Consider the following 26,624-nt stretch of genomic DNA (forward strand, 5'->3'; position numbering starts at 1 on the left):
AGCAAAATCAAACTTTTTTGAATTTTGTTCAATTTACACTAGAGGCGTACACAAGACTTACCCTCACAGTCAAGCATCCGCCATACAAAGCATGAAATAAAATGAAAATACTAAGTTTGATGACTTTCCGAGAAAAGAGATATACTGAACGACCTTATTTAGTTACAATGCACCCTCGTCACTATCAGCCGCGTTCTTTAGATAATGGATATTAATTTTATCAACTATCCTTGAAAGTTGTGTTTTAGCAAGAGATTATTAAACGACAAAATTTTTTTTGATATAAATATATAGACGGCTAACCGTGTCATTATTCTAAATCATTCCAGTACAGGGGCCAATTTCATAAAGCCTCAAGCTAAGCATAAAAAATTGCTAAGCACAGAAAGGTTGATTGGCAGAAATAGGTTACCAGCCAAAATACTATATACTCCTTGCTACAACTGGTACCCCACTCAACTCCGACTTAGCAAAGATATCATGTTAGTACACCTAGCTTACTGAAATTGGGCCCAGGTTGCAGTCGGCACCAAAAGTCGGTGTATCTCAACACATGCATAAAACAAAAAAACCTGTGAAAATTTGCGTGAAACATTTCCCAGATTACCAATTCCTGTAGTAGCGGATTGTTCTTCCTTGAGATGTGTGGACATAACGTCTCCGAATTTTCGGTGATGTCTCAAAAACGCTGTACCAACTTTTGAAAAAAAAGTAAGGACGGTCAAATCACCCTCAAAAAAATGTTGGGTTTAAACAAGTTTTATACCAACGGTACCCACCTCAAGGCTCTCTTCTCGTAATAATCGTGTTTCGGTGACGATTTTGTAGGTGGGGCCACCGTCAAGGAATTGGGTAACTACCGAGTCCGTTAACGCACGGGAATACCTATCAGCTCACGGTACTGACGGCCATATAAGCCACCGAACAAAATAATGATTGAAATCAAATCTGGGGATGTTTGACAATAACTCCGGAACTAAGCATACAGGGGTGGATTTCACAAAGGTAGTCCTAACTTAGGACTAGTCCTAGGCAATGCAAAGAGATAGGACTGGTCCTAAGTTAAGACCAGTAACTCATTCTAACATAGGACTGGTCCTATCTCTTAACATTGCCTAGGACTAGTCCTAAGTTAGGACTACCTTTGTGAAATCCACCCCTAGAGACATTATTATTTTGACTTGGTCCTGGCTTAATGTTTAGCCCTAAAAACATCCATCCAACAATCAAACTTTTACTTTGCCTCTCCAAACCAAAACAAGCAAGTGGGGACACTCTGCATCTGAACACTCCTCAAAAGCCTTTTCAATTGAGCTGTCTGTCAACGAGACAAAAATTCAAAGTAAGGACGGTCCAATTAAGCTTTATACTATCGGAAAGCCAATGCACTAAAAGTTACAACAAAGAGTTAGTGTAACAAACTGAGTTATTTTCTGGTGCAGTCATTATAACAAATATTAAAATACGTCTAAAAGTAAATACAAACTCCACATAAGGCCTGTGTGTTTTAGTGGAACCACAAACTGGTCCGGATAAATCACGTGACTTTGTTTTGATTTTACACTCAAAATGTTGTGAAGACTCTAGTGCACGAGCGAAGTCAATCCACAAGCATTAATTTTGGGGCAAAGAAATGGCCACAAGAGGGCGCTCAGTGAAAATGCACCAATAACACCGAACCACATGTACAATGCAAAATGCACAGAGTACTGTCTGATTGTTGCTGCTGTACTTCGAAGCATACGGAATGATGAAGCGGCAATATTGACGATTTTTAACCCCTTGTTTTGTTCAGTAAAAGCCACACAGTCACAATGGTGTCGTTTGAGTTTCTAGACGAAGTTAGGCGCATGAATAAACGTCAGGTATGTATGTTAATCTGGTTTATTTTAAAATATAAATTAATTAATTTAGAATAGAAAACGATGTGCACGCAAGACGGATGGCTATCTCATCTCATTCTCAACATTCTCTGGTTTTCGGAATGTTCATTTGCTGATGTTCTTTTGATTTTTAAGTCATTATTTAACAACTAGTTAACATGTTTACAACATTGTATGATTGTGTTAAACTTTCCTTATCCTGCCCATCTCATCTGCCGCCACTTGTTTTCACTAATTTTTGTTTACCAAACAAAACTAAAAGAATATCTCATTTTTTAGTACTAAATTTGTATTAACTATTATATATTTCATACATGAATGAAATACCAGTGGCAGGATTCTGACATTTTTCCGTGGTGATTTCCTTATCATACAGTTTACCAGATAACAGACTGTTTCAGTAAAGCGTCCTCTTTGTCATGTACTCAAGTAGCCAACATTAAATACAGTTTCATAAAATGCCTCTCAATCACAGCTATGTAGCTGCATACATAGCACATTGCATAGGCGTACATTTTTGTCTGATACCTAGCCTTGATCAAGGCGCTACAGCCAGCCGCGATCTGCAAAATCCCAGTCCCCATCACTGAATTCCACCAGTGCACCCCCATACATTAACACAGTGCATATAATACGTATACAGCGTATGTACACACATACGTACTGTACATGTACATGTACCATCTGTATACGGTACACTTACGGTACATGGGTACTTCCTAAGTAGCGCCTTGATGGTTTTGTATCTGCCAAAATTTAGGGCGGAGCTCATTATGCTAATGTTTACTAACAACCCATTCTCATTGGTTGTTGGTTGACCTATAAACTCTCGCTGCGATGTCTATCACAACGTTCTGCAAGCACTCGCACACACGTGCTCGTCGACGTAATTGTAAACAAACCGTGGTTGTAGTTGCAATGGCGGCGGGCGAGGGAGAAATCCCTACTAGTAAAACAAAACAGTAAGTCGCTGGAAATCAGTGGTGTATAATTTGCAACACAACTACAGAAACTTTCAACAAAATATAACAACCGCGTTTAATGCATCAATCATGGGTTTAGAAATAGAAGGAAGAAAATTAGAACATGTGAAATGTGTTTGAGAAAGGTTAAAAAAGTATCCAGGTGTCATGGGTTTCCGGCAAGATGGCTACTTGGTAAGAATTCTTAGGTGTTGGGCATATGACAGTACAACACACCCCATCTCCTTGAAGCACAAACACAGACCAGATGAGATGAGAAACCCAGCTGTTTATTTTGTCTTAATGTAGACATATATTATTTATTACGTTTCTCGCGGTAAATCAAAGTTGGGGATCGAAAATATGTGTTGTCGAAAACATACCAGACGGTAGAAGATGGCGTGTGGCTGAACAACAACTACAAGTAAAGTTCAATTTCATAAACTAACTCTTGCCATACTACTAGTACTACACTACAACGTTACACTTATATAGTACAGCCGCTTTCAATTCAGGGACAAATCTACCAGCTACGTTGTAATTATGATGCTAGTCCTCGTGTTATAATGAAACGCAAGACAACGGAAGTTGTTCGAAGTTGTTCAACACCATTACCGACCGGGCGAGTCTTGTCCGGCTCACCCGTCCGGCAGCGCATTCAGACCCCTTACAATCATAGCTAATAGACACACCACACTCCCGACACTGCTATAAAAAGCACGTATTACAGTACATGTCCATACAGCTAGCGTACAGCGTACACACACACACGCATGCATGCATGGACGTGGCATGATTGCTTGCAGTAATACGTCATTCTCAATCGCGCCTGTGATTGGCCAATGTTTAGAATGACACGCCCACATCATGAATACCCTTTTATCGGAATTCCGATAAAGCTTTACAAACCCATCAAGGCTGTTGTTTGAGCCACGTGTGCGAGGTTGAAAGTACAAAGACACGACCGTACTCACGACTACGCTATACTGTTCTCGCTGTACAATGTATGGTAATGTACATTTGTGTATGCACTGCATGCATGTGCAGCGAACCGGGCCGGGGAACAGTACGTCAACAGCCTTGATCAAGGCTATCTGATACCTGGTTTATCGCATAAAATTACCGCCTGACTGATTTTGCTGAATTGGCGAAAGGGCACTGTGGGAAGGAAAAAGGGGCTTACAAAGCCTTAAATAAAAGTTTTTTAATGGCAATAATTTTTTACCGGATTTGTATGGGTAATTCTGAAAAAATAAATAAAATACACTTGCGCATCAAAAGGCACGTGAAACATTATTAATAATACCAAGCCTGTATGCTTCGTTTTTGAAAGGGCAAGGGCACCAAGGCATTTTCTTTTTTTTGTAGAGGGCACCCTATGAGGAAATTGTAAATTTCTACTTAAGAGTATTTCAAGGGCATCAAGGCAAGGCCCTGGGGACTTTATCGGGGGGGGGGGGGGGGGCCACTCTCCAGGGGGCACCTTTGTGAGGGATATCTTTAAGAAGGGCAACTTTGTAAGTGAGGGGGCAACTTTACTAGGGGCGACTTTTTAGTTGCCAACTTTGTAGTGGGTGACTCTGCTGGGCGGGGGGGGGGGGGGGGGTGGTGGGGGGGGGCGAGTTGACTGGCATCCATGGAGGCAATCACTCGTTGCCTCTGTGAAGTATCGAGCCTGAAAGTGGTTGAAACAAAGGACTGATCATTACATTGTAAGTCATCATTCATTTCAATGTGTTTTTGTTGACAGCTATTCTACCAGGTGCTTAATTTTGGAATGATCGTGTCGTCAGCGTTGATGATATGGAAAGGTCTGATGGTAGTTACAGGCAGTGAAAGTCCTATTGTTGTAGTATTAAGGTAATTGTCTTTAATTAATTCTATTAAATTGTTATCAAATTAAAAGTAAATGATTTTTGGGTTTGAACAAAAAATTGACTAGAGTGGGATCCGAACCAACGACCTCCGGATTAACGTGCCGGCGCTCTACCAACTGAGCTATTAGCCCTATATTGGCTGTGTCCCTATTTTGTCAATATCTTTGTTTGGGGGTGCCAGTCAGAAGCCATAGTTAACTGCCGTGTGATCCCTGGCTACACGGCAGTTAACGGTTTATGGCTTCTGACTGGCACCCCCGAACAAAGATATTGACAAAATAGGGACACCGCAAATATAGGGCTAGATAGCTCAGTTGGTAGAGCGCCGGCACGTTAATCCGGAGGTCGTTGGTCCGAATCCCACTCTCGTCAAATCTTTGTTCAACCCAAAAATCATAAACAAATTTACCCAGTCAGTTTCCCTTGTGGTTTATATTCAAATTAAAAGTACTATGTTGATTCTTCCAAGCCTGGAAGTACACAGAGGCCTTGAAGGCCTTTCCCTGGTCCCCCTTCAGAAGTTTTCCGTAGACTTAAAGGCAGTGAACACTATTGGTAATTGTCAAAGACTAGCCTTCATAGTTGGTGTATCTCACATATGCATAAAATAGCAAACCTGCGAAAATTGAAGCTCAATCGGTCATCGAACTTGCGAGATAATAATGAAAGAAAAAAAAACCTTGTCACACGAATTGTGTGTGTTTAGATTGTTGATTTTGAGACCTCCAGTTTTAAATCTGAGGTCTCTAAATTAAATTCGTGGAAAATTAGTACTTCTTTCTCGAAAACTACGTTACTTCAGAGGGAGTCGTTTCTCAAAATGTTTTATACCATCAACCTCTCCCAATTACTCGTCACCAAGAAAGGTGTATGCTAATAATTATTTTGAGTAATTACCAATAGTGTCCACTGCCTTTAAAGATTGTCCAATGGAAGTGTCTTTTGCAAAATAAAAATGGCCTTGTCCTCTCAAAGATCAAACTCCAGGTGTGTTCGATGACCAATTGAGTCAACATTTTCACAGATTTGTTATTTTTTACATAGGCCTATATGTTGGGATTCACCAAGTGAGAATACTGGTCTTTGGCAATTACCAAAGGAGTCCAGTGCCTTTAAGAATCTCATAGTAACCTCTGTGCCACCTTGAAAGTGTTTAGCTTCTTTTAGATGACGTAAGAAATCTCATTTATCTCTCCAACTTGATAGCGGAAGCATGGAGCCAGCATTCCACAGAGGCGATCTCCTATTCCTCACCAATTATCAAGAAGACCCAATCCGAGTCGGTGAAATCGTCGTCTTTAAGATTGAGGGGCGAGACATTCCCATTGTCCACAGGGTGCTCAAGCTTCATGAACAGTGAGTTGAGACACAAGCATTTTGTAATAACTGTCTTAAATCATACATCGGCAGGTGTCGAAACAACCCATGGCACCCACAGCAATTAGCCTTCTTGAAATAGGATTGACACTATATACAGGACACCGTTTGGTTTGGGTGTCTACAGACAGATTGACCCTTACTTAAAGTCACCTGGAAATATAATGTTTTTTCTTTCAAACATAAGAGTATATGCTTACGAGCAATAAAACAATTTTTTTAGTAATTGTTTGTCACGATTTATATGTTTAAAACATATATAAAGTTGTTTGGGGGGCTGACTCCGCCTACCCCTTTTGTGACGTCAATCGAGGCAGACTTTGCCTGCAATGCGTATAGTAAACACACGTGCAAAGTACATGTACATTTGTACGTCCAAGTCGTGAGTTGGTACGTTTCAAAAAATGTTTTTCTGCATTCAGCAGCAATACACCTGGTCGGCATTGCCGGAAAAAAACCAAAAAAATCTTTTTTTGAAACGTACAAACTCACAACTTGGTCCGTACATGTACTTTGCAATTATGTTTACTCTACACATTACAGGCAAAGTCTGCCTCGATTTATGTCACGAACAGCGTGTCTCGGGTCGGGGTCTACTCTTAAATTTGTAAATAACGTAAGAACTGATTTTTTAAAACCTTAGTTCTTCACATTTTATTCACTGTTTATTCACATTTGACTCATCAAAAAACATATATTAGTGACAAAAGTTTTACTTTGAAAAAATACCACTTCCAGGTGACTTTAAAGGAACACGTTGCCTTGGATCGGACGAGTTGGTCTAGAAAAAGTGTTTGAAACCATTAGGAAATGCATGGTTAGAAAGATGTTCTAAAAGTAGAATAATGATCCACACAAGTATCACTCAAAATTGCACGGTTTTCCTTTTACGTCGCGAACTAACATGGTTGGCCATTTATGGGAGTCAAAAATTTGACTTCCATAAATGGCCAACGGTGTTAGTCGACGAGGTAAAAAGAAAACCATGCAATTTCGAGGCATATTTGTGTAGATCATTGTATTCTACTTTTACAACATCTTTCTACCCATATGTATTTTATAACAAACGGTTACAGAACGCTTATCAAAGACCAAATCGACCGATCCAAGGCAACGTGTTCCTTTAATAGTGCTTTAGTAATGTGTCCACCCACCATATCTCAAAATGGCTTATTGCTGTGCTTATCGGTGCTTTTGCTGTGGTGACCATTTGTTATGTTCCAAAACAAATTTAAATATAGAGGAAAAATTGTGGGGTGGATTTCACAAAGAGTTAAGACTAGTCTTATCTCTAGTTAGACTTAGGACTAGCCAAGCGTTTTTAATATCTCCTAAGACTAGTCCCAAGTTAGGACTCGTCCTAACTCAGTGTGAAATCGACCCCTGCGATCTTTTGGATTTCCCCCCAAATTTAAGCCTGTGTTGTATATAGGGCAAGTGACCTTATTAACACCTGCACTGACCAATGCTCTCTCTTGTGTACCTCTAGGGAAAGTGGAGACATGAAATTTCTGACGAAAGGCGATAACAACATGGTGGATGACAGGGGGCTTTACGCGCCGGGACAACTCTGGCTTCAAAGGAAAGATGTGATAGGACGAGCCCGTGGCTTTGTACCCTTCGTAGGCATAGTTACAATTCTTATGAATGACTACCCTAAATTTAAGGTAAGCTTTGGCTCGCATTCTAACCCTGTTTTGTGTGTGAATTAGTTTACATAAATCGTTCCCTTATCATAGGCGACATTAGTCAACTGCACTCATACCCCTTCTTCCTTACCATTGGTGACTTCAGTCGACCATGCTTACACACAAATAAGCACTCAAGCCTGGGCCCAAGCCATGTGTAATAAAGAAGTAGTTTTGTCTATGTTCACCCACGATACCCAAACTTACCATTATTGGAAAGAGACAGTGATAGGTAAATAAAATAAGGCTAAAGTTGGACTTGGAGTTGAAAGATCTGAAATGTCTGACACCTACAGAGTGCCATATGGTTGTGTTAAAAACAAGTGTTTGAGATTATACAGACAGACTAGAGAAAGATATACAAAGAACTTTGACATTTATTGACTGATCCCAATGATTTCTTTTATTTGATGAAAGGGAATTTAATAACTATGAACTCCGTTATTACTTATTTTGCCGTCAAACACAATCTTCAAGGAAATAATGGAGTTTGTAAAAATGACCATTGAACAAAAGCTTTCTGTTGTGTATGAATGTGTGATTAACGCTTGAATGGTTACCAGCGCTTGTTTATGTCAAAACTAATTCTGTATGGAAAGGGTTACATGTAAGCGACGTCGGTGAAGTCTTTCAGACAGAGTAAAGATTTGGTAAAATATGAGTGCTCACTCAATACTACCAACTGTCTTTTATTTTGATTGCTGCAATCAAATTAGGCCTATATATGCACAAAATCCCTGATGGTACATGTACATCATTGTTTTCACAAAAACTTTACCAGCAAATTTGATAATTTGTTCCTAATTTGAGCATTGGAATTTATTTACTCTTCAAATAAAATATGTGTTTGCTTTCTCTTTCCAGTAACTCTGCAATTTTAACCACTTTCTTCCTTTTGTTTTATTTACAGTATATTGTTCTAGCTGGACTTGGTTTGTTTGTGTTGATCCATCGAGAATGACAACGGCCCTAAGCTAGTAACATCCCCCCCTCCCCATCTGTCAAGAATTTTTGCCAGCCTTGCATTTTCTTATCTTTTTTTCTTTTTTTCATTCCCTTCAAACTGTTTAGTGTGCTTACAACATGTTTAAATGGAAACAAAGTGTCTGTATTGGATATAAAAATAAATATGTTAGTTTGCCACGGATTTCTGAGCCCGACTTCAAGCAGGAAATTTTGCCTAACAGATTCCTGCTAAGCCAAAAATAAGCAGGGAACCAGTCACAAGCAGTACACATAGCATAGGATTTTTGCTGGTAACATTTTCCTTTCCGGTTACCAAACTTTTTGATGTTTACTTTATTTTTCTGGTAGCTGTGTGTACTAGCACTCTATGAAATCGGGCTCAGGTAGTGTAACTAAGAGAAGGTCACAGTGTTGTTGGTTGAGTTATCAAATGATTTGTGGCTGGTACTCAGGTTTGGTTAGTAGTATCTTGCCCTGCTTTTGGACTGGACAGGACAATCTTATGGGGTGTCATGGCCACGTGGTTAAGGGCATCGAATTCAAGTTTAGGGCCCAATTTCACGGCTCTGCTTACCATAAGCACAGAATCGACGCTCAAGGAAGCAGTGAATTCTGTGCTTACAGCAAGCGTATTTCACAAGTAAGGGGCGAATTTTGGCTTCTGCGCATGTATACTCATCATTACTAGGCATTCTACGCTTATAAGGCTAGCGCAGAAATTCGGCGCTTGCACGTAAGCATGGAATCGTGATCATAGGCACAAAATTCGGCGGTAAGCAGAGCCATGAAATTGGGCCCTGGTGGCTAAGTCATCAGGGTGAGGGTTTGAATCCCAGCCATGACTTTTGTGTCCTTGAGCAAGACACTTAACTGTAAATGCTTCTCTTCACCCAGGGGTAAATGGGTACCTGTGTGGGCAGAGATGGTTCTTGTGATTGATTTAGCTTAGTGCGCAGGCTGTATGTACTCCCCATGGAGCAGAGATGGTTTAAGGGATGAAATAAATGGCCCAGTGACCAGGGGTAGTAGACCTTTATCATGGTGTGGCCATCTTGAATTTACTCCATTCCAACTCATTGTAACCAAACTGACGCTGGACGAAACAATAGTCTGGTGCCATGTTTGTGCAATGATTGTTAGCATTCACTATTGGAAACGGGGAATATGACCAAACGGGTGACAGCGTGATAAAGGTCAATAATGTACTGGCACCATGAGCGTCACTGAGTGACGGTTTTGAGCGCTGTATACGAAGCCATTCTTAAAGGCAGTGGACACTATTGGTAATTACTCAAAATAATTATTAGCATAAAACCTTTCTTGGTGACGAGTAATGGAGAGAGGTTGATGGTGTAAAACATTGCGAGAACCGGCTCCCTCTGAAGTGACATAGTTTTCAAGAAAGAAGTAATTTTCCACGAATTTGATTTCAAGACCTCAGATTTAGAACTTGAGGTCTCGAAATCAACCATCTAAACGCACACAACTTCGTGTGACAAGGGTGTTTTTTTCTTTCACTATTATCTCGCAAGTTCGATGATCGATTGAGCTCAAATTTTCACAGGTGTGTTATTTTATGCATATTGAGATACACCAACTGTGAAGGCCAGTCTTTGACAATTACCAATAGTGTCCACCGCCTTTAATATGTGGAATACAGGATTGGGTTTTAACGGTAGGGTAAAAGATTGATAATTGTCATGAAAGTCACATGTGAAAGTTTCTACTTACTGAGAAAACTGCAGAAACTGTCAAATATTTTCACATCCACTTTTAGCTAGATAAGAGCAGGTTTCAACCACATCTCTGGCCAAGCACTCGGGGGTATGGACATCAAACCAATTCATGCATGAACCGTCTCTCAGTCTCAAATGTTCTTGGTGAATAATGATCCAAACCATACTATGTTAAAGCACCCTCTATGTTTATTCATTGCAAACATGTACAGATCTGAACTTAAGAAAGATGCCTTTTTCTTTACAAATGTTTAACTTTTGCATTCAATACAATCTGGTTAAACTGACCAAAATTGTGGATTTATCACTGCATGTATTTCTTAATGAGGGCTGTATCACTGGATGCATTTCACAAGCAACCAGTTTTAAAGCCATTATACACTTTCGGTACAGCAAGAAAAGAAAAGTTCACAGATTAACAAATAATTTACAGGGTTTACAGAAGCTAATGGTGAAAGACTTCTCTTGAAATATTTTTCCATGAAATGCTTTATTTTTTGAGAAAACATTAAAACAATATCAATTCTCGATATCGAGAATTACGGATTTATTTTATTACATGTCATGACACGGCGAAACGCGCGGAAACAAGGGTGGGTTTTCCCGTTATTTTCTCCCGACTCCGATGACCAATTGAGCCTAAATTTTCACAGGTTTGTTATTTTATATATAAGTTGTAATACACGAAGTGTGGGACTTGGACAATACTGTTTACCGAAAGTGTATAATGGCTTTAAGTAATCTCCAAGAAGAAAGGCTAAGGTAATTTTCAATGTTCATGCTATTTTCTTTTCCAGAGGCCAATTTCATAAAGCTGTTTAGCAGAAAATGCTGCTGAGCATATTTCTTAGCTAAGCTTAAAAACGAGTGTGGCACCAGTGGCAAAAATGTAACTTTTATAGATTGTTGGCTGGTAGCCTGTTTCTACAAACCAGTGCTTAGCGATTTTTTGTTTGCTTACAGGCTCTATAAAAGATGGCCCTGATCATTGACTGTTACCATGGTAATATATTAGATTTATCTTGGTATTTTCATTTAAGTGATTATGTGTTGAATTCAAACTTGTATGTAAAGACCACAGACTGTGTTCCTGGTGGCATGCAAGTGGATGTTATGGCTCGTAGTTGACTTTAACATTTAGTTTAATAAAATCAATCGAGTAAACTGTACTGGTTTTTATGTATTGAAAATAAATCAATTCAATGAATTCTTATCTACATTTGTAAAAATTGCTCCATTTTGTTTCCTGTTAATAGATTTTTATTTGGAGAGCATTCATTTTAATACGAGTTGTATTTACATTCAAACAATGACACTTAATAACATCCTTGGAAATAAAGTTTTGTAAGGCATTATCTGAAAGGCAGTGGAAACTATTGGGTATTACTCAACATAATTATTAGCATAAAACCTTACTTGGTGACGAGTAATGGGGAGGGGTTGATGGTATAAAACATTGTTAGAAATGGCTCCCTCTGAAGTAACACAGTTTTCGAGAAAGAAGTAATTTTCGAGTTAGTCGGCCTTTTGGTTAAAAGTACATCTGACCTTTATATGCCTACTTCCTCCTTGAAGCATGGTGTACGGGTCATACACCTTAGCTTTTTAGCCCGCCGCTCATGCGTTGCCTCTGCAAGACGTCATCACCTTGATAAAAAAAAAAAACATTTAAAAGCACTGTGATGGACACTTTTGATAATTACTCAAAATAGTTGTTAGCATAACAACTTATTTGGTAACAAGCAATTGAGAGCTGTTGATAGCATAAAATATTGTGAGAAACGGCTCCCTCTGAAGTAACGCAGTTCTTGAGAAAGAAGTTGATTTCCACGAATTTGATTTTGAGACCTCATAATCAGATTTTGATGTCCAGAAATCAAGCATCTGAAAGCACAGCACAAGCTTCGTGTGACGGGTGTTCTTTCTTCCATTGTGATCTCGTAACTTCGACAACCAATTGAGCTCAAATTTGCACAAGTCTGTTATTTTGTGCACATGTTGAGATACACTGTGAAAAGACTGGTCCAATTGACAACACAAAGGTGTACTGCAGACTTTAGAAAAACACCACGGCGTTCTTACATTTAAAAATGTGAATAAATGTTAGAGATGTTAAATTTCGGGGATAAAGAATATTAATTTTGGTTGGTTACCCATACACCGATGTGTGAATAGCACTGTATACTCAGTACTTTCCCGAGTCATATGAAAAATATCACAGGCATGTTTCTCGGTTGGGTGTGAATATGCTTATAGATGGCATCTGGCCTATGTCTTTTCCTGAAAGCTATTCGGTTTGCCACTGGCAGTGACAGAATGATCAATGCTTTAAGATTTTTAATAAAACCACTAAAAGTAGTAAATCACTAATAATAATTAACATTGATAAGGAATGAAGCCCCAAATAAAGCGGACCCACTTTGAAAAAAAAAATAATGTGGCAAAACCATGCATCATAAAGTGCATGTACAATCTGAGCATGTATAAGTGAGAATAATGTATGTAAAAATATGCACCTGTAATTTTGGACCTGTAATAAACTTTACAATTTTATATGAGAGAAATTTTGTTTTTTTAAATTTAACTAATCATGCAAGAACAATAAGCTCCGTTTCATGCAACAACAAACACAAACCAATAAGAAAGCAGCATGTCTATGTGCGCTTCTGACCAAATATTCGTAATAAATACAAGTGCATGTCTTTCCCTAATCAAATTGTAACAATTTGCATCCACTGTCATACTGAACATTGCTTGAAAATCATCTAGACGTAATGATACTGTATCATTGTGCACCAATCTTCTTAAAAACAAGAACCAAATCAACTTGGGATTTCTTATTCGATTCCCATCTTCCCATCCCTTTCAACACTCGGCGACCCTTGTATCGAATCCCCTCAATACACACACTGAACGCGAAACAGAGCTTCCGAAATGCGATGTCAGTCGGCCAACAAACAAGCGAATCAAATTGTTCGTTGTATCGAAACGCTTGCCACCGATCCCCTAAAACGGAGAAATATCAACCATTGCTTTTTGTACAGTAGAGAAATGCGATAGTCTAATTGCGGTTGAACCCGGTATATGAGAGTTTTTCTACGTTGTGCCTTCGCATCCATTCAGCGCATGCAGATCGGGTCATCTGTAATCGCAGATTGTGAGATTTTTATGGCCGAACCGCCGGCCGGAATCCGTGTACAAACGAATGGAATTCCAACCGGCGCGCCTATGCAGAAATAGCGGTATATTCAACGTACACGGCGGTGTGCGCCGCCGGAGCAAATCCCATTCGCCTTGTATGTAGCGTGGGATCGCCGGCCGGTTAACGTGCACCCGTGGATTGGAGATATTTTATGTTCCTGTATGACTCGCGTATTTTGTTTGAGATTTCGTTTGTTTTTATGCTTTCAACTCTTGCAGAAATATTTTGATCAATTTCTTTATTGACTGATGTAATTAATTGCTTTCAACTAAATAGAAAACTTGATGGAAAAAATTAAACAACTGCAACAAAAAATTGCTTATAACTTGAAAGTGCTGTTGACAATTTAATTTGTGTTCCTGCACTATATTTTTTCCCATTTTTTATGATGATGATGCTGTGACATTCAACAGTCATTATAAATAAATAATTAAATTGAAAACATTAATATTTATGTTCAAAATTCCACGACATATTATTTTACAGTAGCCTGCCTGGGACCCCGTAGGTTTATACTACCCCCTACCCGATGTGTTTTACTTCTTGAGTGTGGCTCGCATGCGCAGATTTACTGTTCAGCAACAACATGGCGGTGAGTGTGAAATCATGTTTTGTTTGTGGTTTTTATATAGACAGTCACTGAGTCAGACCAGTTTAGTTTCAAACACCCCACTAATTTCTCCTTTTATGCATCTTTATTCAAGAGACCATTGATCATTTTAGGATCATAACAAATGAAAAGGTGGTGATTTCTACCTCCAGTGTCAATGCATGAACTTGGAATTGGATGGATAATTTTCCGTCGTAATAAAATGGGAATGGCGCCACCACTTGTTCACTATTTTTTTACAAAAAAAGGATATCTCATTGTTGAGGTAAATTAAAATTAGATACTAATACTGGGTGCAATCGATAACCTTCCCTGTGTCAAACCGCAGTGCTTACTCGGGTGAGCCCCTGACAAGAGGTAATCGAATGATCACTCGTGCCTCTCGGGGTGATGGCATGCACCTCAGGTCAACCCCAAGTGACCTATTCGATCAAACCGGGCAGACCGGGGTCGACCCAGGAAAGCTAAACGAACGGAAGGCACCCATAATTTAGGAAAAGTTTATAATCCAGTTTACCTAAAAATTAAATTTTAACAAGACTCGATATAGATTATCCTTTTGGATAACTTTCCGTATGGCGCCACCACTTTTTCACTCTTTTATATAAAGGGATATCTCATTGAGGTAAATTAGATACTATATTATTTCATATCGAATGAAAAAGTGGTGGCGCCATACGGAAACTTTTCCATCCTTTTTGTTTGTAGGCCCTAATTGGTAATTTGAATGTAAAACTAAAAATGAGTGAAAAAGTAAAGACAGTGGCGGTGGCAGGATGTGGAAATTGTTTCCCCTTCATTCTATCTTCATGATCTCCCCTACTTTGCTTTTAAAAGGTGTTTAAGTTAAGGTGGTCCAAAGAGATTTTTCTCTTGGTTTTAAACATTTTGTGTGTGTTACATTTAAAGTGTAAACGTAACAGTAGGGTAAAGATTGCTCCATGTATGAGTAAAGTCAAGTTAAAAACAATAGTTATTAATAGCCCGAGTCTGACGTTTTTGTCGTCAGACGTCAGGACATTTTTGTCGTCGGACGTCAGGATGTTTAGACTATTTTATTTTAGTTCATATTTAATGGTCCTTTTGGTTGGTAAGTTGTTTGCAATAGCTAATTCTACTTTCTTTAATGTAAAGTTGTCTTAATTGCAGTCAACTTACTTTTAAATAAATGATCATCACAAAAGTTATGGATATTAATATTATTAATTGTTTGCCATTTGTTAATGTTTGATGTTTATAAATATATTATGACTAGTATATATACATTTAGAACATCATGTGGCAGAAAGCTCATTATTTAAGAATGACTTGTTATTATGTTAGTGAAAAGTGCCATTGATTTTTGTCACAAAGAAAATGTCAATTCTTTTGAAATAAAACAATTTTATAAAATATTGTTGCCTTCACAGCAAGAGAAGAAGAAGAAGGAGAGTATTTTGGATTTATCCAAATACATTGACAAACCAACAAGGGTGAAATTCCAGGGTGGGCGTGAAGGTAAATTGATTCATTGATTTAAGGCTGTGATAATCTACTCCTTATAGAACTAAGAAGTTTGTTCCGCTATTGCCAGACAAACCTTAGTTCTCAGAGTTTGATAATGTTAGTTCTTGATCCACATCTCTTACACCAAAGAGCTACGGGTGCGTTTGATTAGCTTCCCTGTATCGTCCTTGGTCTTCCCTCGGTATGTTCGAATAGCTTTAAACCATTTCAGGGGCTCACCTGGGTCAGCCCAAAGTGCCCTGCTTGTGGAGTGGGTCATTTTGCATGACGTCACTACAAGAGGGTGAGTGATCGTTCAATTAGCTCTTGTCAGCAGGGGCTCGACCAAGTGAGCACCGCGAGTCAGCACAGGGAAGCTAATCGGACGCACCCAATAATGGACCACTTTACCACTTTCGTTGACCTTTTAAAAAACATTTGGTGCAATTTACAGGCGACCAGTTCCAGGCAAATCCAAGAAGAAAAGGTATTCACATTTGAATGCTAAATTATTTTTATTTGGGATGGTAAGACTTTCTCCAAAAATTACTCGTTGTGCTACTGTAGTGGTCCTTTGTAGCAAGCATTGCAGTTGTTTGCCTCCAAGTTGCCTATACAAACTGACAAAATTGCCTTGTTAAACAAGGCCCTTAAATGTTGACCATCCAGTTATATCAACTAACCTTTATTTCGTTTTCATTTCAGTTACTGGAATTCTCAAGGGGTTTGATCCTTTGTTAAACCTTGTGTTGGATGGAACATCAGAATATCTAAGAGGTAAAATCAGTACTACAGTGATTATAGTTCAGCTGTGGATCCATACACACACAAATGTATTATGAGGGAAAAGGGATCACATTGTTTTGAAAGGGTCCTTTAGTTTTACCTATTCTGTTTCATCCAATAATCTAATAGTCATTCCATTGTTTCCAGGGTGCTATTTCCAAAAACCCTTCAAGGGCCAACTGGACAAATGCCTAGGGCCAATAGTTTGTGCGTTGGTCTGGTAAACCTAACTGAATTAGTCTAGTGTTTTGCTTAGATTTATTGTATTTCAGGTGTCCAATTCCAAACCTTGTACTAAAAGTTATATGTAGAAACATTAAACCGCTATTTTTTGAGCTATTTATAACTTTAGTACTGTCATGGCTTTGTCTATTACTACTTTTGCCTCATTACTTGCCCTAACTATGGGGTAAAGTGTCATTTTTAAAGAGCAGGGGCACCAAGGCATTTTCTTTGGTAAGAGGTAATTATATGGGGACTTTTCTATTATAACCTTTTAAAGGGGTACCAAGACAACAACAAGGGACAATGGAGGCAATTGCCTGTGTTGCCCCCATGAAGTATCAGGACTGTGTGTGTTTTAACACCAAAAACAAAGTGTGGACTTGCAAACAAAAGAAGTTCACACAATGTAGGGACTTGAAACACTGCGTGGACTACTTACGTCCACACACACACAAGCCTGCAGTCATGGACCTCCTAGAGTCCTATGGTCCCTCTTCTGTTTAGACTCCTATTATGTTTATACTTTTGGTTTTGTACATGTTCCAACTGTGGACCTTTCCCGAGCCTTGGACCCTATTGTCCTCTTTTGTTATAAGTTCCTGGTTTGAATGTGTTATATTGAATATTACTTCCGTCAAGTGTACAGAACAAAGGAATGTCCACACAGTGATTGCAACTGAGACATGTTTTTGTGTGTGTGTCATACACCTTATACCTTATTTATCTGAAATTGCAAATCATTATTTCACACTTGTTTTTATTCAGATCCTGATGATCCATATAAGCTGACTGAAGACACTCGTGATATCGGTCTTGTCGTCTGCAGAGGAACGTCCGTCGTTCTCATTTGTCCGGCTGATGGAATGGAACAGATAGCAAACCCCTTCGTTCAACAAGAGGGTTGATACATCTTGACCTGCTCGCTGACACCTATGAACTTATGGTTATGTACTGGAGGACCCTTTGTAGAGAGTGAACATCTTAGGCTCTGTAACACACACTTCTGTGTGAATAGCTCAGAAGCTTGGGCTAAGCTTGGGCCAAGCTTGTGCTAAGCTTGGGCTAAACTTGGGCTGAGCTTTGGCTGTGCAAGGGCTGAGCTTGGGCTAATCTTGGGCTGAGCTTTGGCTGAGTAGATCTCTCTGATATAGATTGTTCAGAACTAGGGCAAGAACAAGCATGGATGCAGTGTGCGACACGGAGCAGTTGTAAATTATAATGTAAATACATTTCTATCATGAAAAGTTGATCTTAGGTGTAATTGTTTATGTGGTACTTTGCTTGTTGCTTTTTTTTTTTATTTGACTTGAGAAGAATACAACAGCACACACAAATAGATAACTTACATTGTGGTGAGATGGAAACAATACAAATAACATTTTAACTTGACTTTTAAACAAACTTTTTGAAGATTTATCTCTTGTTTTATCGGTGATACTCAGCAAAATTGAAAATATTTTTGAGACTCTAACTCAACATTTGGACATCATACTTTTGAGAAAAGGCATTGATCCAAGAGAAAAAAACAAGACAACTGGATTTATACTGTCTTGAGTTTACTGGCCCAACACTGATATCACCTCAGGCCCGTGGTCCAGTGTAAAATTTGAGCCCTGTTGTAAATTTGTTTTTTATGACAATTGTTGATTTCATTTTGGTGGTAACTTTTTAGGTGGTGTTCAAATCTGTGCAATTCCATCTGCCCATTTACATGAACCAAAGTCCAGTACAAGTTAAATTGTTCTTAAATAAACAATTTCCAATGCAACTAAAGGAATCACATATGAAAGTGTTGCATATCTTTTGTCATCCTCCCTCCTCCACCCCTGCTTCCCTCCCTCCCCCCCTTTGTCTCATCAAAGGCTGTGTATTTTCTAATGTCGCTTTATTTTTTGTCTATGAAATAGACGTGGAGTGAATTGTTTGTATTGAAATTATCCAATTTATTTCTTTCACCTGAAACATTCAAGTTATACACCCCATAGAATAAAAATGTGTTAAAGGCAGTGGACACTATTGGTAATTACTCAAAATAATTATTATCATAAAACCTATCTTGATTACGAGCAATGGGGAGAGGTTGATGGTATAAAACACTGAGAAACTGCTCCCTCTTAATCTGAAGTGCCATAGTTTTCGAGAAAGAAGTAGTTTTCCATGAATTTGATTTTGAGACCTCAAGTTTAGAACTTGAGGTCTCGAAATCAACCATCTAAACACACACAGCTTTGTGTGACAAGGGTGTTTTTTTCTTTTGTTATTATCTCGCAAGTTCGATGACCGATTGAGCTAAAATTTTCACAGGTTTGTTATTTTATGCATTTGTTGTGATAGACCAACTGTGAAGGCTAGTCTTTGACAATTACCAATAGTGTCCACTGCCTTTAATGAGTGTACTATGGTTGTATTTTGCCGCACACAAAGTACTTAATAAGTGTAACATAATTCTCATTTTGTTTGTGATACACAAAAATAAAGAGCATCTTGAAGTTGGAGGCTGTCATGTACAAACTGCTGTGTTTTTCTTCTTCATAATTATGTCTTTTCATTACGCTTTATATTTTTTAGCACATGCAAACGCAATAGCTATGAGATTTTACCATTGTCGGCGCATTTATTTGGTAGAGTTTATACAGCGCCTTTCTTTCAAATTCTGCAAATTATGGCGTTTTCAAGCTCCCAATAATATTTGATGAAAAAAACCACTATTCAATTGAAAAGGAACATAAAAACAGATATAATAGATGTTAAATTTGCATCAGGGATAATGAATATTAATTTTTTTTTTTTACCCATACACCGATGTGTGTTAGCACTGTATACGGAGTAACATGCCTGTGATATTTTTTTTCAGAACTCGGTGGAAGTACCGAGTAGACAGTGCTAACACACATCGGTGTATGTGTAAAACAGATGTTTGTCTAAGAATCATGAGACATGATCCAGAATTGTACATACTGTATGTCCATATCAAAGTGAACCAGATATTCAACTTTTCAAATAGGGAGTGGAGCAAACTATGGAGGGCTGGGGTGGATTTCACAAAGAGTTAGGACTAGTCCTAACTTAGGACTAGTCCTAGGAGATATACAAATTGCATGGATAGTCTTAAGTTAGGACGAGTAACTGGTCCTAACTCGAGATAAGACTAGTCCTAACTCCTTGTGAAATCCACCCCAGGACAGAGGACACTAGTACTTTATAAGAAGAATGTGTTTACTTGAGCGAACTTCGTTATGGGTAGATAGAACTGCCTCCTTCAAGGACACGTGTATATTCATAATATGGGGGTATGCTTCCGCAAAGGAGAAATCTAATGTATTAATATCATGCATGATATAAGATTAACTAATTTCGATAGCAAGTAACAAAACGATAGAGATAAAATAAAAACATGCGCGCCCGATGTGGGGCTCGAACCCACGACCCTGGGATTAAGAGTCCCATGCTCTACCGACTGAGCTAACCGGGCATTGTTGCGGTGATGGCGAAGCACATTAAATTTATTTAATTGGCCGTTTCTGCGCGATAAAATTTACACTTACAATTTGTTCTCATTTCTGTGTCATCACTCAACCATTTCCGAAATATTTGCCTCATCTTGATACGTCAGTTTGAATAACCTTGTTCGATTTGAAAATTTCATAATCATACTTTCCCGGCCAAACACACCCCTACTATAATTTGGAATCGCTTCTGCTCTCACGGGTACACGCGGATTAATTCTTTGGATATTCGATGTTTTGACCAACTACAACTGGCAACCAGCGGAAAAGAAGAATCGACCATGAATAAAGGGGGGCTTCTAAACCTACACACGCATCAGATTACACGGCGCGCTGTTTATATGTTGACGTGCTTTTTCAACGTTCAACAAAAAACGAGTCGGCCACAAATTAAATCATCACATCACGAACCGTAGTCCGCGTGTTTGTGTGTGTGTGATCGTGATGCGTGTAGTTTAGCCGGCAGTCGGTCGCTGAGTTATTTGGGTCATTTGATAGTTCATACGTCGGATCATAGAGTAAGGACAGAAGAAGTTTCAACCAGTATTCAGTATAGACAGTATTATCTTCAATATTTCAAGTAATATTTTAGGATAAATCGTTTTTGTTGACACGAAAACGAACTGCGTATAGGACCCCCCAAGTTTAGCTGGCCAAAAGCCAAAAGGTAAGTAAACAAAATAAAAATACAATTTTTAAGTTGCTCCATGGTTGCTCCAACTTCCAAGCATGGAGGTAGGATTATTCCAAGTAACTCTTTTTAGTCTGGAAAAGTTTCCGTACGGCGCCACCACTTTTTCATTCGATATGAAATAATATAGCATCTAATTTACCTCAATGAGATATCCCTTTTTGTAAAAATGAGTGAAAAGGTGGTGTCGCCATACGGAAAATTATCCATTAATATCACCAATTGGTCGACAAAAGTAGACTCAAAGTCGAGTGTGTGGATATTCTATTAAAATATTTCTACCTCCTGCTCCTTTGTTGTGTTATGGGAATTGTCTGTCCTTGACCTCTAGACTGGGACTGGTCCACGTGGACCAGTCCAGCTTGAATGATCACGACTGGACTATGTTTGTATGTTTGTTAAGGTGAAGCAATCTGTAACCTGGTCATTTTCTACTCTTAGAACTATGACTATGAGCATGACGTTCGATCCGCTATTGCTCGGGGAGACGATAGCCAAACGAACCTCATAGTTCTAGGAGTAGAACGAACCTAGTCCGATACTAGTTTTAGGAGAAGTCATTTTCTAACTGTTTTCTAACCTTTCTATAACTGTTTATCAATTATTCATTTCATGATTTTCAGTTTCACTTTTACTAATTTCACATACGTACCTTTATTTTCAGCTTAGACTCTGCTGACCTAATTTGTCTATCTTGTGTTAACATTAAACAACTTACTAATCTAACCTGTTTTCCTCACTTTAATCATTTACAGACTCTACTATTATTGCTCCATGTTCATAGAAAATTGGTGGTTGTTCTTGTTCTGTTGATTATTCATACTAATATGTAATCACTTTCTATGACATTGGGATAACTATTCAGCCCCCGATTTCACGAAACTCATCGCAAGTAGCGACGCATCGTAGGGTTTGCGATGCGTCGCAGACCTAAGACACGTCGCGGCTGCAAAGAGTTCCACAATCCATTTTACCAAACACGTCGTTCAAAAGTTCAAAAGTATTGAGGATGTGAAATGTCACATTGTTGACATTAAAACTGTTATGCTGATTGCAGTGTTTACAAATGTGATCATTTGTTTACAATGAATGGTGGTTATCATAATGTAAACAATGATTACTTTTAAGGCAGTGGACACTATTGGTAATTGTCAAAGACTAGCCTTCACAGTTGGTATATATCTCAACATATGCATAAAATAACTAACCTGTGAAAATTTGAGCTCAATCGGTCATCGAAGTTGCGAGCTAATAATGAAAGAAAAAACACTGTAACACCCTTCTCACACGAAGTTGTGTGCGTTTAGATGGTTGATTTTGAGACCTCAAGTTCTAAATCTGAGGTCTCTAAATCAATTTCGTGGAAAATTACTTCTTTCTCAAAAACTATGGCACTTCAGAGGGAGCCGTTTCTCACAATCATGACAATGTTTTATACTATCAACCTCTCCCCACTACTCGTCACCAAGAAAGGTTTTATGCTAATAATTATTTTGAGTAATTGCCAATAGTGTCCACTGCCTTTAAGTGTTTAAAAGTTTGTGTTCATAGTACATTGCAGTTTTATGACTGGAAGAATAAATACTCAGAATGTTTTGTTGATACCTAAAGTTGTATTTAATCAAGAGAGTTATCAGGGCCAAGTTTTGTGATGCACTCATTTTTTTAAAGGCAGTGGACACTATTGGTTTTTTCTTAAAATAATTATTAGCATAAAACCTTACTTGATAACGAGTAATGGGGAGAGGTTGATGGTATAAAACATTGTGAGAAACGGCTCCTTCTGAAGTGCCATAGTTTTCGAGAAAGAAGGAATTTTCTTCTATTATTATCTCGCAATTTCGATGACCAATTGAGCTCAAACTTTCACAGTTGTTATGTTATGTTGAGATACAGCAAGTGAGAAAACTGGTCTTTGGCAATTACCAATAGTGTCCAGTGTCTTAGTACCAAAGTGTTTATAAGGCAGTGAGTACAAAATAATGTATTTGAGATATTTACACAATTTCTTAATTAGGTCGTCTAGTGCTGGGCTAATATGTATGTAGGGTTGATTGAAAACAAGGTTTGTTGAAATGACAGAGTGAGTGGTTGATGTTCAGCCAAACAACAGAGCTGAACACAGTGAAGCCTGTTAGTGCCATCTTAGTTTTATTTTGGAAGGCAGTTATTTATATTTTCAAAAAATAGTTAATGGCCTGACGACTCGACCCTAGCAGAGTCTTTCTGCTAAAGCCTGTGAGAAAGACTCGAAACATCAGACCGTTAACTATTTTTTGCAACCATATGGTCCATTTGGTTGGTAAGTTGTTTGCAACAGCTAATTCTATTTTCTCATTTATATTTTCAAGCGCAATTATTTATATTTTTGAGTGCAGTTATTTATTGTTTCAAGTGCAATTATTATTTTTTTTCAATGCAGTTTATTATATTTTCCAGAGCCGTTTGTTTTGTTTTTAGGAACTTTACGAAACCTAGTTTAGGTCGGAAGGCCTATTAGTGCAACACCAAATACAGGCATGGTAGTTCAATGACCCCGTTTCACAAAAGCCATAGGATGTGCAGTCTTTTTTTTAGGTAACATTTTTGCTTCTGCATTTTTTGCAAGTGCATGCATATTTTCAGTGCATCTATTAATACATCCAGTGCAGCTGTTTATAATAATTTTTAATGCATTTATTTATACTTTCAATGCATTTTTTTTGCAATAAACATTTACTTAAACAGCTGTCCACTGAAAATATAAAAAGCTGCACACTGAAAATATAAATGCATGCACTTGCCCAAATAAATAAATGCAAAAGCAGAAATGTTACGAAACAATAGACTGCGCGTCCTGCGGCCTTTATGAAAAGGGGTCATTGAACTATGTACCAGGCCTGTATTCAATGTTGTACAAAGGCCTGCAATCCAAACATGGTTTAGTAAAGGTCCTAAAAACTGCTCTTGTAAATATAATTAGCTGCATTGGAAATAAAAATAACTGCACTCGAAAATATAAATAACTGCATTCGAAAATGAAATATATATGGCACTAATGGGCTTTTGCACATTGCAGCCTACCGGATGGATTACAAAACTGCTTGTATTTTAAAAAACACGGAGTTCAAAATATAATTTGGAAAAGTAAACAATATGAACCAAATGAAAGAAAAAAAAAGAAAAAAAAGCATTAGGCCCCCCCTAAAAAAAGAAATCAGGAAAAAAGGCATTGTGAGAAGTGCATGCCAATCCATGTGAAATTGCCTACATTTTAATTGGGAGTACAGTTTACCTGCACATTGTGGGTTAAAAATGCAAATCTTGTAATTTATAAATAACATTCCTCGTAAATATACAGGTATCACTGTATCCTGTTTAGTTGTATTTTGTTATTGGCATTTCCTTCTTCCATGGTTAGGCATACTTCTGTAGCAAGGATTATGTACAATAAACATCCTGTACTGCAAGACATTTACATAATACAGTATACCCGGATCTTTACATCATAGTGCACAGTGTCCCTCTTTGCACAAACTCGCTGCTATACAACAAATGGTATGGTTATATAAGAAAAGAGCAAGTGGGTATCCTGGGGGCGCATTTAATATTGATGTTGATGACTGACTAATGGTTTTTGTCATTCAGTATGATTCAAACCTTCTTAACTTAATCAATTATTCTTGACTTAAGACGGTATCCAAATTGTTGGAAGCTAACAGTCTGCGGTAAGGGTAAGGAGGGTTCATTTTGTTTGCAACCACAAACGGTTGGATTTGTTGTAAAAAAAAATACATTTAAACTTACAAAATACATTACTGAAAGTTTAAAATCATTACTAACTCTTGATAGCAACTCTTATTAAGAGTGTCGCTTCTGGCTTCACCCTTCCTCCATGGTCTTCCACACATATATCAAAACAGATTAGGTGTTATTTAATTCCTCCATAAGTTAATGTACCATGGTGTTGGATTTTTTAATAACTGGATTAGAATGCCTTTGCCAAGTGATTCATAATGTAGAAGTGCTGTGAGCAAACAACATTTAAAATCAAACGATGGGTTTTTAATATTCCCTTAAACTGTTCAAGATTCGAGGCACTTTTGATGGATGCCTCGAAATGGTATGGTCAATCTTTTTGTAAACTTTGCCTAATTTTTATCACAACGTCGGAGCATACAAATGTGTGTACAAAAATATAAAAAATTTCTGTGGGATACGCATTTATTGATCTCCTATTGTTGCCGTTTGAAGCATCATAAAATTCTCGGCAATAAATTATTTTCTGAAATCAATTTTTAAGGAGAGGCAAAGACACACAATTCTCATCCACCTTTATTTGATTAACACGGAACTGGCAATAAGTAGCTTTAACTACATTGTAGTAAACTTGCAGGTACAACCATTTGTCAATTTCTTTTTGGACTTTGGAGGAGTGTTGGCTCTGGAAAGAGCCGTTGTGGTCTCCTTTCACAAAGAGTGAAGGACGGTTTATATTCGGTCGCGCGATGGAAATCTTGATGCGCAATCCTTTAAAAAAATAGTTAATAGTCATCGCCTAGGCCTATAAACTGTGTTTTTTTTATGATTGCGCATCAAGATTTCCTTCACGCGACCATTGCGCAACTGACTATAAACCGGCCTTAAGATTGATCTTAAGTAAAGATCCAATTGCTAGGCAAAGTGTGGTGTGTCCTGATACAAATCACTACGGCGATAATGACAACTCATCTTCGGATGAATTTCAGTGCTTTGTGAAACCGACCCCCTGAGCCGGTGTGGTGTTATACAAATATTGAGTGGCTCAGAGTGGAATGGGAGGAATATTATCGCAAGGTAAAATTTGGACTGTTCCATTTCACGAGGCGAGGCAAGGCAACAATGCACAAATCGGATCACAACCTTTTGCACAGGTGCTCCTTTGTTTTTAGCAGCGGCGTGACGGCGCTGTACTGCTCAAAAACATTGGGAACAAGGATGATCCTAAATGTTGAATGGGAAATGCTATTCCCCACGGGCGAATAGGTCTTTTTGATCGCCGGTGCGGAAGGGAGTAATACTAATAGTGAATGTCACGTGAAGTAAGTTCCACCAATCAAATGACAACCTGTATGTCAGTTATATAATACTGAATGTAACGGGCAGACAAAAATGTCTGTTTGTCGTTTTGTAGTTTACTGATTGATCAATGATGTGTGACTTTCTCTTGCAGCTGTGTGAAGCATGGCTGAAGCCCGTAGCGCTGTGAGGGAGCCCAGGGTTGATGTGCTGTATTTTGAGGAGGGTAAAGAGGATGAATGGAAGGTTGGCTTGGAGTCTCTGCGTAGGAGCTGCGTCAGACGCTTTTATCGCACAAGGTGAAACACATGTACCAGTTTACACTCTTTACTATTTGTGGCCTGGGTTTGATTTCAAAAAGAGTTAGTACTATTCCTAACTTAGGAGATATTAAAAACAAATCTTAAGTTAGGACGAGTAACTCATCTTAACTTTAGATAAGACTAGTCTTATCTCTTTGTGAAATCCACCCCTGGGCAACTAGTGAAGTTTAATACTCGTCTAGTCACGATTAATTTGACACTAGTCGCGACTATTTTCTAATTCCCAAGATACATTGCATCATATTGTTTGCTGCAAGGGCAATAGTGAAA

The 26,624-nt window shown here is 38.3% G+C and overlaps 3 protein-coding genes and 1 non-coding gene across 4 annotated transcripts in view; 3 read left to right on the forward strand and 1 right to left on the reverse strand.

Moving 5' to 3' along the window:
• Window positions 1–1,712: 1,712 nt before the first annotated feature.
• On the forward strand, window positions 1,713–11,702 carry LOC139937451 (signal peptidase complex catalytic subunit SEC11A). Its single transcript, XM_071932595.1, has 5 exons — window positions 1,713–1,865; window positions 4,596–4,705; window positions 5,929–6,078; window positions 7,589–7,766; window positions 8,698–11,702. The coding sequence occupies exons 1-5, from the start codon at window positions 1,815–1,817 to the stop codon at window positions 8,746–8,748; spliced, it is 540 nt and encodes a 179-aa protein (XP_071788696.1). The 5' UTR covers window positions 1,713–1,814; the 3' UTR covers window positions 8,749–11,702.
• A 2,524-nt stretch (window positions 11,703–14,226) lies between these two features.
• On the forward strand, window positions 14,227–19,308 carry LOC139937729 (U6 snRNA-associated Sm-like protein LSm7). The gene is made up of 4 exons (XM_071933018.1): window positions 14,227–14,283; window positions 15,711–15,798; window positions 16,492–16,563; window positions 17,563–19,308. Exons 1-4 carry the CDS (start codon window positions 14,278–14,280, stop codon window positions 17,700–17,702), a joined length of 306 nt encoding a protein of 101 aa, XP_071789119.1. The 5' UTR covers window positions 14,227–14,277; the 3' UTR covers window positions 17,703–19,308.
• Window positions 19,309–20,196: 888 nt separating this feature from the next.
• On the reverse strand, window positions 20,197–20,269 carry Trnak-cuu (transfer RNA lysine (anticodon CUU)). The gene has a single exon. It is a non-coding gene; the product is annotated as a tRNA-Lys (tRNA).
• A 375-nt stretch (window positions 20,270–20,644) lies between these two features.
• Window positions 20,645–26,624, forward strand: part of LOC139937093 (carnitine O-palmitoyltransferase 1, liver isoform-like) — a 34,452-nt gene continuing 28,472 nt past the window's right edge. Inside the window, exons 1-2 of the mRNA XM_071932089.1 lie at window positions 20,645–20,970; window positions 26,186–26,330. Coding sequence (XP_071788190.1) covers window positions 26,197–26,330 — 134 coding nt within the window. The 5' untranslated portion in view covers window positions 20,645–20,970; window positions 26,186–26,196. The remainder of the gene's footprint in view (window positions 20,971–26,185; window positions 26,331–26,624) is intronic.

Source organism: Asterias amurensis, chromosome 5, assembly GCF_032118995.1.
Source record: "Asterias amurensis chromosome 5, ASM3211899v1".
NCBI lineage: Eukaryota > Metazoa > Echinodermata > Asteroidea > Forcipulatida > Asteriidae > Asterias > Asterias amurensis.

What these genes read in the sequence shown, in the direction of transcription:
- LOC139937451 (XM_071932595.1), top strand. Translation starts at nt 1,815, where the DNA reads ATGGTGTCGTTTGAGTTTCTAGACGAAGTTAGGCGCATGAATAAACGT. An exon ending in GGCGCATGAATAAACGTCAG is followed by an intron (nt 1,866 to 4,595) that starts GTATGTATGTTA and finishes TTTTGTTGACAG; the next exon opens with CTATTCTACCAGGTGCTTAA. An exon ending in ATGACTACCCTAAATTTAAG is followed by an intron (nt 7,767 to 8,697) that starts GTAAGCTTTGGC and finishes TTTTATTTACAG; the next exon opens with TATATTGTTCTAGCTGGACT.
- LOC139937729 (XM_071933018.1), top strand. An exon ending in ATTCCAGGGTGGGCGTGAAG is followed by an intron (nt 15,799 to 16,491) that starts GTAAATTGATTC and finishes TTTTCATTTCAG; the next exon opens with TTACTGGAATTCTCAAGGGG. An exon ending in AACATCAGAATATCTAAGAG is followed by an intron (nt 16,564 to 17,562) that starts GTAAAATCAGTA and finishes GTTTTTATTCAG; the next exon opens with ATCCTGATGATCCATATAAG.